The sequence below is a fragment of the Aricia agestis genome, chromosome 3, assembly GCF_905147365.1.
Source record: "Aricia agestis chromosome 3, ilAriAges1.1, whole genome shotgun sequence".
NCBI classification, from domain to species: domain Eukaryota; kingdom Metazoa; phylum Arthropoda; class Insecta; order Lepidoptera; family Lycaenidae; genus Aricia; species Aricia agestis.
The window spans coordinates 15,421,077-15,436,699 of NC_056408.1; the positions used below are offsets into that span (position 1 = coordinate 15,421,077).

Here is a 15,623-nt window from a genome sequence, read left to right on the forward strand (position 1 = left end):
GCTGTTTGTGCGTGAAGAGGAGACAGACAGACAATCAAATAGACAGACTTTCACAATCATAATACATTTTAGTATAGATGTGACTGGAATACGGAATGAAAATTAAAAGCCTTAACGTATTATTTTTGTTTATTCCAGGTGCGGAAAACCAGAGCGAAAATCGGCTTAGGCGTAACCCTGTCCCTGGAGTCGGACGGGGTTTGGCTGTACAACAGGAGCCAGGAGCCAGTGTTCGTCAGCTCGCCGGCGCTCGACGCGGCGGCGGCCAAAGCGCTGCTCGTGTGGAGGGTCGCGCCTGGCCACTGCCTGTGCATCTTCGACCCCGCCTCCCCCCCGCCCCCCACCACGCTGCCCCACGTGGGCCCCGTCGACCCCCGCTCGGTCCGCATCTCCTTCGCCAAGGGCTGGGGCCCCAAGTACTCGCGGAGGGACGTGACCGCGTGCCCCTGCTGGCTCGAGGTGCTCCTCGCCCCCCCGAGCTGACGCAAAACTGTGTGTGATCGGCAGTTCGACTGCCGCTAGTGTAGTGGAAACCGGACCAAGTGTTTACAGACTATTTTTAATTTTGGAATACTGAGTGACGACGAAGGTTATTCGAATATTGACAGTTTATTTCGTTAATTTTAAATTTATTCCATTTTTAAAATTACAGGTTTATTTTTTTGGAAATAAATGAAAACGGCAAAGCAAGTGCCCGGACAATTTTAAAATAATTATTATTGGTGTATATCGAATACTTTCTCGTCCCTCAGTATGATTTGTGCAATGAAGCATTTTACCCCGTGGGGTTGGTTGTTTAACTTTTAAAATATAACAATCGAGTCATTAAAATTATATTTAATCAAATGACATATTATATTATACTTTAACTTATAATTTAAATAGATAGGATCTTTCGTTTTTAAAACTCGTTCTCGTCGCACCTGTCGTTCGCCCCTTTTATTCTAATTTATATTTTAATTTAGAGACACTGTAGATAAATGTATTTTTAATTTAGATAATATTTTAATTGATAAATCATCGACAGGGGTTGACACGGCGCTCCTTCATGTTGGACGAGCCAATTCTGAAAGCGAGCGAGTTCTGTTACAAGGCATAGGGCACACTCACAGTGAGCCCACACCCCAATGTATAATTTCCCTAGGTCGCATACACAGTCGTGTATAATTGTATAGATTGTATATAACTCGGCTTTAAGTAACGAGACTGTATATATGATGTAATATTATGTACGATATAATTGTAACTATTTATTAAGTATAAAATGCCTTACCTTAGCGTGTAACTATTTAATGTCCGTACAAAACATGATTTTTTCGCAATTTTGTATTGAGGAGCGAAGGCTGTGCGAAGCATTTTATCCGTTCGTCCCGAGGTCCAACAGCGGGGAGTAGGGTTAGGTTGTTGTAGATCTGCCGACTTGCGACTGTGTTGAGTGCTGTCTGTTCCGACGTTCGCATGCAATATAAAATGGATAATCCGACGTATACTTTCCAGATAATAGTCCCTAGCATAAATAGTAACGAAGCATAATTCGAAATGCAATAGTAATATAGAAACATTGTATATTGCATATGATCGTCATACGTCTAAACACATTAAACTTTGTGCCTTGCGTTGTATTCAAATTAAGATAAATATATAGGGTAATGCAGTCAATTTCACTGAATAAATATAAGTATATACATTAACTATACAAATTATGTTTATATCTCGAATTTAAGAGTTGCTCGGACGAAGTGAGAGGGGTTGACAATAAGAAGTCTAGTCTATACGGTCTCGCTTTGTCTGGCGCGCGGTGCAGGCCAGTGTGAAGGGAGCATATCTAACGGACGTCCATGTGTACTCGGCTTTATATCGTTGCTGCTCGCCGGCGCAACCAGGGCTGCCACAAAGTGTTTTGGATAATCGAGACTCCAGGTTACTTAGAAAAGTTGCATTGGATAATTTCGATAGCAAAGTTAGAAGCGTCGCTAAGCGTTGTGCTTTCGATACCTATCGTGTATTCAAATTTTTGATTTTTAACTTCGCCTTCGAAAGTAACGAATGCAAGTTGACTAAGTACCCAGTTAAGGTATATTTTACATTTTGTTGGCAACTGGGTGTTGTACTGGTGGGCTAAGGTTTAAATTGACAAATCTACTATTTTCATCGTGAAAAAAATTATGTCACCAACATAATGGTATCATAATTTCATCTCATTGAATTAGTAGACTCTGCATTGGTTCGGGACCTGATATTTAATTGATAAAGGATGTTTTTTAAATGTTTTAAACTTGTCAGTTGAATCTCTGTGTACCACAATGTAAGCTAGAACTGTTCAAAGTGTTGCAGTATTTATTTTAAATATAAAATTTCCAAATTTTTTTTTGTAATAATTCCGATTAAATGTGCGAGGACAGATCCGGCTTACCACTTTTCGATCTTATTCTTTGACAATAATTTTCAAAAGTGGTACTAATCTGTTCGATCTGTATCGACGTAATTCTTTAAACTTAATTCCTTTATTTTTCAACATATTATCTATTTATAACTAAAGTCCTTCTATAAATTCGAGGTACTATTTTTAAATTACGCTTGAGAAGAATTTTGTGACTTGGTAACTTTTTTCTGTTTGTTACTGCAATACGTGAACAAGTCGCTTTGCCTTATTGCGATAATAAGTATTTTTGTAATACCAATAGAAAAATATAAATGTTGATGCACAACGTGCAAGCATTATCCGTTATATAAAGTACATTTATTTATTGTAAACAATTTTAGTCACTATATTAGACTGATCGTACGCCTTATAGTTTTAGTAATATCAGCCTTTTGTAACAGAAAAACATTTCATTTTATAATCAATATTTAATTAATGTGCGGTCACACGCGTCGCGTTCCGCTGCGTCTGTGAACCGATTTAACATCAAATGTACTTAACAGGAAATATGGAATATAAAAACAAAATGGCTGATATTGCTAAAACATCTGTAAATGTTATTTGTAAATAGCAACTCCGATTCGCCCGTTATATGTGAGTTTCACGGGTGAATACTTAAACACTTCTTAAATTAAGAGGCACTTAAGATAGCCTTGCTTTCTGTCAAGATAGTAATTGTTTTTAGGGGCATCCTACTTTAAGTGGAGTTTAAGAATTGAACCGTGAAGAGTGAATGAGATTATGGCATGATAAATTATAAATAAACAAAGAGAATATTTTTATTAGTATGTTTTATTTACAAAACCTACCGACGTCACGACTATGTACAAATATACAAAATACACAAACACACAAATCTATTCTAGTCTTTTCAAATTCGTGTTTGGGAGGAAGAAGCAGGCGACTCCGCAGGCTGAAACAAAAATTTCATTAATCTTGTATTCACGCCCAAACAGCTGAAAGATTTGGATGGAGATTTGCATGAAATGTACTCAGTCTCGGTACACAATTTGCTTCAAAAAACATATTTAAAACAAAGTTACGGGTAACATATTCTAGTACTTATATAGAGACGAGTTAAGGGGGCGACTAACCCTAAAGTGTCGATTTTATAATTCATTTTTATAGTTGAAAATAAGCCCCGAATTGTTTCATTTTCTAAAATTAGATACTAAATTATATTTCCGAGAATTCGATCTGAGCAAAAACACGATATCTTGAAATTTTCTCGATAGAAAAAAATCACAAAGATGCATCTAATTTTCACGAATTTTTCATTTATTGCCATAACCGTGCATTGAACTAAGTTAATATTTTAACACATTGTATAAAATTCTATCATTGAGAGATCGACCTAGCGGATTTTTAAAATATTGTATATTTATCGAGTTATTGAGAAAAAACTATTTTTGGCGATGAATCCGCGTCGTTCTTTTTCACCTGACATATGAAAGACGGGCGTGAGTGTGAAGAGAGAAGGACGATGTTTGATTTTTGGGGTTAGTCGCCCTCTTAAACGCAGAACTAATTAAAAAGTATGATGTTATTCTATATTGTTTTTGCGCATCGCCGAGTCGCACTTCGTCTTGTCTCGGTGTCAATTGACCCCAAGTACACACTATATGACATTATTTTAGCCAAGTAGCACTCGGCTGTAATAATGCCGATCGATTTCATTTACCTACCTGTTGCACTTGCTTACGTTTTAGAGCATGAACTAAAAATAAAACCCAAAGTAAAATCATACTCCTAGCGCCATCTATATTCACTGTATAAGATTAGAAAGTAAAAAGTAGGATTGTGCATCAGGTAGCAAAGCCTACACCTCATACAGAATAGTCTACCTCATGAAGATGAAATCGTCATAGATGTCGCTACTCTCTATAGAAAATGGTTTTAATCTTATATATAAAATTCTCGTGTCACAATGTCAGGCCGCGTACTCCTCCGAAACGGCTTTACTGATTTTAACCAAATATTATATGCATATTCAGTGGCTCTGAGAATCGGCTACTGGGTACTTTTTATATTGATAAGTGCATTTGTTGAATAAATAATAGTAAAATATTACAACTCGAGACTGACGGCGACTATTGTTTGTGCGACGGGATAGCAATGGACGTTGCCATGGTGACATACTTATTTAGTGACTTCAATAAAATAATACGGGCGAAATACTTTATATGGCAAAGAAACGTTTGCCGGGACAGCTAGTAATATTATATTATAATCAATTTGATCAGAAAAGAGACGAAATAGCACATTAATTTTGGATAGTACTTCCTACAGAAATATGCAATATCTGCAGTAGATTAATCCAGAGCCCCTTATAGCCAAATTTTGTTCCAATAAATTCATGGATAGTCAAAAGCTAATAAAAAATTTCAACTTTCTACCTTTCGGGGTTCTAGAGATATACAGCCTGGTAACAGACTTATGGATAGAGGACAGACAGCGAAGTCTCAGTAATAGGGTCTCGTAGTTAGCCTTTGGGTACGGAACCCTTATAGATGCTTACCTCCTAAAACCACTCCAACGACGATAAAAGGCGGCAGACATCCATAGTCTATGAGTGCGGGGAAGATGACGGTGCCGGAGATGGTGCCCAGCCGCCCGCACATCAGGAACGTAGCCATCGCCATCACTCTGTGGGAGATTAGCAGCTGTTATATGGCAGTTGGCTGAAGACTCTCCAGGGTCTTTACTTAGAAGTTTCGATTCTACTATTATAATTTTCAACATGAATGCGAGCTCATAATGATTTTTTTTCCATTTAGTTTCGTAGATAATAATAATTACATTATTACTATCGTATTTATTCTCCTTTCAGCAATGGAGCTTACTGTAAAATGTTCCGTCATTCTACAAAGAACTCAATAAAAACATCTTGTAGTAAAAACATCAATCAGCATACTTGGTAGATAATTTTTCTATTTAGTATTTACCCATTAACATGGGAGAGCCATGCTTCGGCACGAACGGGCCGGCTCGACCGGAGAAATACCACGGGCTCACAGAAAACCGGCGTGAAACAGCGCTTGCGCTGTGTTTCGCCGAGTGTGTGAGTTTACCGGAGGCCCAATCCCCTACCATTTTCCCTTCCCTACCCTCACCTATTTCCTTCCCTATTACCTCTTAAAAGGCCGGCAACGCACCTGCAGCCCTTCTGATGCTGCGAGGGTCCATGGGCGACGGAAGTTGCTTTCCATCAGATGACCCGTTTGCTCGTTTGCCCCTTTATTTAATAAAAAAAACCAATACTTAACATACATTCGCTGAATATAACATAGGTAAAGTACCTATGTTATATTCAGCGAATGCTGTGGCAGGCTTTGACTTACAATAGGGTATCGTGTTATAAGAGTATCTAGGCAGTTACTTAGTAGCTAAAGCAACATAAGCTATAACGCATACCTGAGCGACGTAGGGAAGAGATCCACAACGATGCTCGACAACGACGCCCCAGACAAAGAGTTGAAGGCGAGTCCCACCGTCACCATCACCACCACGGCGCCCGCGCTGTTGCCCAGCACCGGCATGAGGATGATAACCACAGCCCCAAGCAGACCGCAGATACCGGCCACCAGCTTCTTACCGCATCTGGAATATTTGGTTGAGGATTTCATTGGCTTTGACAGTAAATATTATATACTTCATCAACTAGGCTTCTAGCAGGCAATGGATTAATAAGTTGCGAGAAGCGTCGCTTTAATGTAGCAAGCGACTTTCAGATGGTACGGAAGAGATGGTATGGATCTATAGAAAGGACCTTGGTTGGAGAAAAACTGCGGCTTTGTAGAAAATCTCAAATTCGATTTGGGATAGGTTAAAGGGTACATTGCTTTCGATCTTTATTCTGTTTCAAGGCTATCTCGCACGTCTCGCATACGAAATCTAATACGCACGAGAGGGAGTTGTAAGGCTATATCAGACAAGCACTGTCTGGGCTTTTTAAAACTGTTATTAAATTGGACGCTGTTAAGCATTCGTGTACTAACCCACACAAAAATTACGTATTGAGTTATGAATGCAGTTATGTTCTGTAGATGATTTAGAACAAGACTGCATTCAAAATTTAACGACAAAAATAATTGTGGGTTAGGACACTAATGCTTAACAGCGATCATTTGTAAAATGTATATATTCATATTTGTATCAATAAATAATAAAATAGATATTTCAATTGTAGGTCTAATTCATGCGAGATTCGAGATTTGAGGATTGAGCTCCAAGTAGCCATTGCTTATTGAATCATTACCTATTCACCAACGCTCCGCCAATGCTGTAAGTGAGCACCGACCCAGCTCCTACTATGGAGCTCTGCAAATACGTCAGCATATCTGTCTGTATGGGGGCACATGACAACGCCTCCTCCTCAACAACTGGCAATGGTGCGATGGCAGAGCATAAACTCTCATTCGCATGAGTTCCCATCATGGCTGCTAGTTGGGGATACCAGAGTCGGATAGTGTTGGATCTGTGAAGAAAATTGTACATTTTGGAATTGTTCTGAAATAAGATCATGATTATAAGGGGTTTTTTATAGTTAGTACGTGAGCCTAGTTAGAATTTCGGTACGTCGTTTCCTAATTTCTTTTCAAAGACAAAACTAGTTGAATGAATGGTATTATTCATTAAGTAAATGGAAATTGCTTATGTTGAAACCGGACCAAGGTACTTCTTTTATTTGTACGTACCCAAACATGCAGCCAATGTGTGCTCCACATATGAGGATCAGATAGGCCAGGTACGGTGGTTTGAACAAGGGGGCTGTTTGCGCCATGCCTCCTTTGAGCGCCTTCACGCCTTGCTCCAACTGTTCCGACTTTTCCTTGACCAAAGTCTTGATCTGAAGTAAGAAAGAGAAGAGAATTTATAATATGAATAACAGAATTGATAATCAATAGTTATAAAAACTAAACACGCTATTATTCAAAATCATTATTAATTTATTATTACATTTTAACAAATTATTGCATTGTCATTGGCTCTTATACGTATGTAAAGTTTCGAATTAATTAGACTACTGGAAATAGGTGAAAATCATGCTCAAAGATTCCGGTTACATAATAAATTATAATATACAGGCCAATCTTATAAAAGCGTGGTTAAAAAAAATTATAGGAAATGAATATAACTTAATTGTAACAAACACTATGGTCCTTACGATACCCAGCGTAAACTTCACTTACTGGGAATGTATCTGGTGGCAGTCCAGTATTCATGGTGTACATTTTGCGGAAAACCTCCATCGCCTCCTCGTTCCTACCCCTGGACATGAGGAACTTGGGGCTCTCGGGGAGAAAGACAAATGCTGCGCCAGTTATGAGGGGAACCAACGCAGTCGCCAGGAGAAAGAAGTTCCAGGAGTGAATCACTGAAAATCAGAAGATAAATCTCAATTGGATTCTTTCCTGCTATGCTTGCTTGCACGTTGCACCACCAAAGTCTTAGCCAGTTAATTTGATTAACATCCTTACTTTTGTCTTTATAACTAACCGAAGTCTAGAAAGAATTTATCAAAGCCAAAAATGCAACTAATCAGACAAACTGTAGGTACGTATAACAGCTTACCGTATTATCAGTAAGTAGTTCTAACAATACCATAACTAACCAAAGACGCTTCCAACGGGCACATCCCACTTGTTGACGAGGATGCCCCAGGCCAGCAGCGGTAGGGTGACGTTGGCTTGACAGTGAGTGATTTGACCCAATTACTTACCAAAGATGCTTCCAACGGGCACATCCCATTTATTGACGAGGATGCCCCAGGCCAGCAGCGGCAGCGTCACGTTGGCGATGGTGTAGAACAGGCTGGTGAGCAGGATGACGCGAGCACGCAGGGACGTGCGGTGCAACTCCGCTATGTACGATATCAGCACGGCGAATGGACCGTTGAAGCTGGAAGGAATGGCATATTTTAATGATGCAATATGAAATCTCTTATTTAAAACATAGATGTAATTTAATAATGCTTCTGTATAATCACTAGTAACAAAACACACTTCTTATGTAGTCGGCTGTATGCTTTGGGATCTATATTCTTTGATATCGAATTGTGATGTGAAGGTTCTCGCTTTTGTTATTGTTAATATTATAATTTCATGTTGTCTACAGTTTTATTGTCCTGAAAACACGCTGGAACTGAACATTACATTTTGCCATTACAAAAACTTTCATAATTGACACTACACATTGTAACAGATGCTAAAAGTTTTAAATAAAGATTATTATTATTAATATTATTATAATATGTCCTTTCTGGATGTCCTTACGTATCTTGATGCCAAATTTCGTCCTTTGTTCAGCGTTCAGTCCTTCAAAGCAAAGACGTAATAAACTACAGATAGAGACACCTTCGCATTTTTTTACGAGTATTAGTATGAATGGATTGGCGTTTGTGCTACCTAGCTAGGGTAATATTCAATAATTTCCTTTGATGTCCTTACATGAATCCACTGGTGAATCGTGTGATGAGCAGCATGGTGAAGCTCTGACTCATGGAGGCTGTCAGCTCGATCACGCCGGACGCGAAGAATCCCCAGATGAGGAATTTGCGACGTCCGAGTGAGTCGGAGAGGAAACCCCACACCATGGCCGATGCTATCATACCTTGAACAGACGATTTTTAAATGATTTCTAGATAAAATGTTAAGCAAGATCCCTGTTACCATTAATTTATTATTAGTACTTACCTACTATTTGACATTGGTTGCATTATGCAATGTATTATTTATTACCTATTATGCTATTTTATGTATTTTTATCCCAACTTTAACCAAGCCCAAAGGTGCAAAGAGATTTTGGATATGTTTGGATAATTGTCTGCATGTTTGTTCTAATCGAAGTATTCGATTTTAATAAACCTCTGTGGAGTTGTATAATTTGGGTAAATAGATTTGAACTTTTAATTTAATTGTTCATAAACGAAATTAAATTAAAAAGTAATTAAAATGCTCATAGCATTGATACGTTTATTCTCCGAATTATTACAATAAAAAAAAACGTGTAAATTGGTTAATTAGTTATTGCGGAGTAAAAAAGATTTCATGGATTGTTCTTAGTGTTCTTTTGTTTAATTCTAGAACATACTTGAAATCGAGTTTGTCGTCACGAAAAAGCGCAACTTTTTCTGATAACGATAATTTGCATGAAAATAGAGCGAAATATTAAAAAACATAATAAAGGTATCTTCTTTAATAGAAATAAATTTCACTTCAAAAACTTAAGGCAAATACTTGAAGTTATTCACCAATTATAGAAAAACGATAATGTAATATACAGTAGCGTGACAAATTAAATTTAAAACAGTAAATAGGCGCTATCAGAGAGCAAGTATTTGTGCAGCCATCAGCGACGTTGGTCAATATTGTTACGGCGTGATACGTGTTTATGCCAATCGTTTGTATCATGAGTAAAAAGCAATATATTATTATTATTATTATTATATATTGTTTTAACAAATGATACTTTCAAGATAACACAGCGAAACGTAAAACCTAATCAGTAAACGACTCAAAAAAAAAACAATTTATGAAGTTCTAATTCGAATATTTAAATTTCGTAGTTCGGTCCAGTTTGGTTATTTTCGAATGAATTTAAAAAACGTTTGGTTTTTTGTTTTAGGTATTTAAATAAATCATTTATGTACTTACTACTATTATTTAAGCACAAAAAGGTGAGTTGGTACAGAAAATACGAAAAAGAAATGATGCTAAATCAGATAGATTTAAAGTGTCAAAGATTTTTACAGATTACTAGCTGTCCCGACTCCCGGCAAACGTTTTTTGCCATATAAAGTATTTCGCTCAAATTTTTTTATTGAAGTGACTAAATAAGTATGTCACCATGGCAACGTCCATCGCTATCCCGTCGCACAAACAATGGTCGCCGTCAGTCTCAAATTGTAATAATTTACTATTATTTATTCAACAAATGCACTTATCAATATAATAAGTACCCAGTAGCCGATTCTCAGACCCACTGAATATGCATATAAAATTTGGTTAAAATCAGTAAAGCCGTTTCGGAGGAGTTCGCGGCCTAACATTGTGACACTAGAATTATTAATAGTCAAAACCTAAAATTAAAGTAAGTACTTAAAATTAGGAAATCACGAAATTTTCCTAAGTGTGGCCTTAGAAGTTTATGTCTGATGTAAGAAGTATAAATTCACGTGATATTATTCTAATATTGATATTGTCTTGAGACACGAACACTGCCAAGCGTGTTTTCATTCAAGCGCCAGCTACTTGCCACTTTGTTGGATTGATATGTTGACGGACGTGTTAAATAAACTAACATGACATATCTAGCAAGCCGTGTGATCATATCTCATTTTACTATTTTATAATATTTTCGAGAACACGCATTAAATATGAAATATCTAAAGACACCTTAAAATAATTATAGTATGGTAGCTACCATGTGTGAAGCGGTTTTAATGTCTTAGGTTTTTTGGAAACGTTTTTTAATTTTTATTCATGGCTACTAGCTACGTCATTCGTAGTGACGTAGCACTGCGACTACGACGTAGCCGACGTGGCTACGTCGTAGTAGCGACGTTGTCGTAGCCAAGTCGTGGCGCGGTAGGAGCGCTACAGTAAAATCAATTTGCAATACATAATAATATTATATTTAAGTACACATTACATAAATTTATATTTTTTTGTAGAAAATGGGGGACGCTTAAGAATTTAGGAAATTCACAGTCTCTCAACGTATAGTCACAGTATTTTGAATTTCGAATTTTATCATAGACGGTCACAGACCCTTTACGCGTTCGTAATCGTATGACGTGTCCACTATAGGCCCCATACTTGTCATCACTTCTTTTTTAAAAAATAAGCGGTCACCTGATGGAAAGCAACTACCGTCGCCTATGGCCACTCGCAACATTAGAAGAGTTGCAGGTGCGTTGCAGGACATCATGACACTTATCATTGACGTCTTATCGTTGTTTAAGAAGGTGTTTCCCGCATGACTTCAATGTTCATAATCATCGGCAATTATATTTTGATAAGGAGTTTGCAGTAGCTTGTGTTTAAATAAATTTACTATTGCTCCTATTTGTTTACATTAAGATCTTGTGTAAACACAGCAGTGGAATTGTTGATGTAAACACCAAATATTGTAATTCTATGTGACATTTATAGATTGCGTTATATGGAGGCTTTAAAACGAGAATTAGTTATCGTTATTCGTACAATTCAATTTTTAGGTTACACAAAAAATAAGGGGAAGATGCAGTGTTTTTTTAAGGTCTCTTTGGTAGGGCGAGCGGGGCACCTGTACGCGCACGCTATTGGTTGATCAGTATTCAGTAATCATTAAGTCGATCGACGCGTTGTTATTGGTAGATCGCAACCAGACGGTCACAAGTTATTGGTAGCTAATGTACGTGATTGGTAGAATAATATATTATAAAACACATGCGCCCATTATCTTCTCCAGTTTCATCGAGCGCTTTTGAAGTTGTGTTCAGCCTATACGGTTATACGGTATTATCTCACAAAATGTTTAAACAACAGATACCTATTATTAAGTAAACTTTAACCACAGGAAACAGCAACTGATAAATATTTATTTTTCAGTACCAGATGTCTAATTGTTTTAATAGCTAACACGTCTATCTTTTGCACGCGGAAACCATAATCGAGATTTGCAATATAAACTTTTCGCTTCATCACCTAGAAGAAGGTGAGCCCTTACGATTTTGTTTAAATTCTTTCACAGTAAACATTATATCAATTATTTTATTACACGTGCCTTTCTACGAGTATGCTATCTGAAAACATTGATTGTGCCAGTTATTTTAAGGAAAGTTTTTATTGCTTAACTTGTGTCCAAACGAAGTTGCGGGTAACACCTTGTAATATTATAAAAAATAATTACCACTTTTAAGTTTTTCCTACACGAATCACAGAGTCTGGAGGAGACTGGAAAGACAAAAGACAGAGACTGGAAAGAGAAAAGAAACTGCCATCTCTTTCATATTGCAACGTCACAGGATGCCATGCATTTTTAATGAGTAGCAGTTCAAATTGGCTGCTTTACTGCTAAAAGCAGTACTTTTAGGCATCATTACCTCCATAAGTAATAGCGTTGATGGTGCCCATGTCCAGCAACCTCAGGTTCATGTCGCAGACGGCCTGGGTGAAGATGTAGGAGGGCGCGCTTGTGACGGACACCGCGCTCCAGAAGGCCGGGAGGCAGCACAGCATTAGCAGCGCGTTGAACCGACCATACCCTGTCGCCTCGATCGCCGCTTCGAAGTCCGCCTCGGGCTCTGGAAGGGGAACTTGGTTAAAAAGGTCATTGATTAGTCAAAATGCAAACTTAAGTGAAAAATGTAAGGGTTTTGGCATAACGCATCGCGCTAGGGGTCATGGCGCTTACGAATTATTTTTAACCTTATACTTTTTCGACATCTAGCTTTGCAATATTTTTTTTTATAAAATAGGGGGGAAAACAAGCAAACGGATCATCTGATGAAAAGCAACTATCGTCACCCATGGATATTCACAAAACTAGAAGTGTTGCAGGTGCGTTGCCGGCCTTTTAAGAATACGATTTCTTCTTGAAGGTCGAAACTGGTGAATGCATTTTGACTAAGCACTCTGGTGTGACGTGCGTGTTCTTTGGAATCGTTACTCCTAAAAAAGTTTTGATCTAAGCTCTCTTGTTTGAATACTAACGTGCTAATATTATGTTCTTAAATTTTTTGGGTTTTGCGCCTTTGTAAAATAAAATAGCAATATTATGCTATATAAAACACAGCAATATTATAAGTTATAACAACGCTGATGTTCTTAATTTTCTAAATGCCCACTCATTTCTAAACTACTTGTTAAAATATCTTTTATCCCTCCTTCGAATTAGACGATTACCAAAATTATGATGACACGGAAACTATTTGCAGTTTGTTTCTATATTATTTTATCGGATTGACAGTTCTACTTTCTTCTTCTTCTAAGAAGAAAGATAGAATGCGACCAAAGACGATCGAAGGAACGTCTTTGGTCAATCCATAAAATTAATATGGCCAAAAAGTACTACTCCGGTGTTCGTCTTTACACAAAGTTGCAGGCGTGCTATTAATATAATTTCTCTTTATCGTGTGATTGTCTCTATGGCTGGCAGGCGTCCAGAGCTCGGCCAGACCGAGACGTTTTGTTTATAACTATTATTGGAATGTTATTGTATCATAATTGGAGAATTTTATCATTTCAGTGGCGACCTCTAGCGAAAGGTCGTTTATATTAGCTTTGGATCGGTCAATATTTTGATATCGTATTCGGAGATTTTCGCCAAATCGCTAGATTACGGTTACAGAAAAGAATCTTTAAATTTTAAAAAATGAAACGATCTAACAAACCATTAGTCTTTGGGCTAGAGTCCAGGGGTTCCCAAACTTATTTCGTCTACTGCCCACTTTGAGAACAAAAATTATGTTTTAGCGCCCCCTTGGTTTCAATTTAAAATGCATCCAGATTAAATAAATCACCCTCAAGCACAACGCCCCCATTGTTTTCTGGGTCCCACACCGCCCCCCGTAGACCTTCAGCGCCCACAAGGGGGCGTTATCGCCCAGTTTGGGAAAGACTGGGCTAGACAGCTTAAAACTATTTCACGAAATAATAATAATTAAGTATCTAATTTAACCAAATGTAAAATGCGTCTAATCTCTGAACAAATGAAAGAGAATTTAAGTAATTTCCCCATATATCTAACTTATACGTCTTATATTTCTTTTGGACAAATAAGACTAAATAGTTAATATTATAGAATTATGAAGTAACTACACACTACACTGTACTCACTCATAAACAAAGAAATAGATGACATAAAAATACTTTTATATTAAAAATCCGCTTAATTTGAATAAAAACGAGGAAAGATCTTGAATGTTTAATTTAAAAATTCTTTGTTAACTCGAAGTAGGTAGACGTCACAAAATCATTAATAAGTAAGTACATGTGGAAGAAATAATTGTGCATAATTATTTAAATAAAAAAGAATTGCAAAATATTGAAATATTATAATATTCTTTGTGCGATTTTATTAACTTTTTATGTACTATAAAAGGATTTGGAAGAAACGTTTTTAAAAAATGTCACTAGATGCGTAATCGAAATAGCAATTCAAAACTTGAAGCAATATTACTATCGTTTTTATTTATCGAAAGTTCCTTGCAAGTGATAGTAAGTACTAATGCAAGACATTTAGGTCTCGTCTTGGTGTTTTTGGGAATTTTAATAACTGTCGAAACACTAAATCGCCCTGTAGGCTGTAGGTCAAACAATAACAAAAGCTTATCATTACGAGTACGATACATCTCGAGATATACCTTCGTATGAAACCGCCATAGACGACGCGCACCTGGCCTCACGCTGTCAAGCGGCCACACCATACTTTCTATGGCCGCCGCGGCCTGGCCGCTAGTGCGCGCCCCAGCTTAGAGGCGTATTAAAATAATAATATTATAACTTAACTGTATTGCAGAGTTTGACAGAAAATGTATGGAGCTTATGTCAAAAACCTTAATTGAATTAAAGTTAAATAATAAAAAAAGAATCGGCCAAGTGCGAGTCGGACTCGCGCACAAAGGGTTACGTACCGTAACGGTACATAACGGTACGGAACGGAACCCTTCGTGAGCGAGTGCGACTCGCACTTGGCCGATTATTTGACAGTTGGAAGCTTCCCGTCTACTCCACTCTCCTATTTACTCCGCAACCTAATCCTTGGAGTTACAAGTACATCACATACCTTGTGCCAACTTGTCCAAGTTGTTGGAGGACAGGCCGGTGACCATGTAGAGGTGGTCATGGGGGATCTCCTCCCCCGCTTGGGGCTCGCAGGCTTTCACCATGTTAGTACCGGGTACCCATGTAGTCCCTATCGTCGGGTACCATTCTCACGACACTGCGTGGTGTGTACCGTCGCGTAGTTTTATACGCTATCGCAGTTTACTCGGGCTCACGCTGTGTGCTGTACAAACACCTGTATCAGGTATAGTCGGCGTCATATATGACTAACATGTGGAATTTTTGCGACTGATGACATTAAAAAAACTTTATATTTTTAACATTTTTTAGGGTTCCGTATCCAAAGGGTAAAAACGGGACCCTATTACTAAGACTTCGTTTTCTGTCCGTCTGTCTGTCTCCAGGCTGTAACTCAAGACCGGTAATAGCTA

The 15,623-nt window shown here is 37.8% G+C and overlaps 2 protein-coding genes across 3 annotated transcripts in view; one reads left to right on the forward strand and one right to left on the reverse strand.

Annotated features, from left to right (window-relative positions):
* The window catches only part of LOC121740337 (mothers against decapentaplegic homolog 6), a 23,874-nt gene extending 20,670 nt beyond the window's left edge, over positions 1-3,204 (forward strand). The window contains exon 5 of the mRNA XM_042133008.1: positions 139-3,204. Coding sequence (XP_041988942.1) covers positions 139-483 — 345 coding nt within the window. The 3' untranslated portion in view covers positions 484-3,204. The remainder of the gene's footprint in view (positions 1-138) is intronic.
* On the reverse strand, positions 3,197-15,355 carry LOC121740336 (synaptic vesicle glycoprotein 2A-like). Of its 2 annotated transcripts, none has more exons than XM_042133007.1 (10): positions 15,194-15,355; positions 12,510-12,710; positions 8,872-9,034; positions 8,145-8,323; positions 7,615-7,799; positions 7,120-7,271; positions 6,681-6,899; positions 5,837-6,022; positions 4,941-5,068; positions 3,197-3,335 (listed from the first exon to the last, which is right to left on the reverse strand). In XM_042133007.1, exons 1-10 carry the CDS (start codon positions 15,294-15,296, stop codon positions 3,280-3,282), a joined length of 1,572 nt encoding a protein of 523 aa, XP_041988941.1. In that variant the 5' UTR covers positions 15,297-15,355; the 3' UTR covers positions 3,197-3,279. The 2 variants fall into 2 exon arrangements, with proteins under 2 accessions (XP_041988941.1, XP_041988940.1); XM_042133006.1 differs by having other exon boundaries at positions 12,510-12,722.
* Positions 15,356-15,623: the final 268 nt, after the last annotated feature.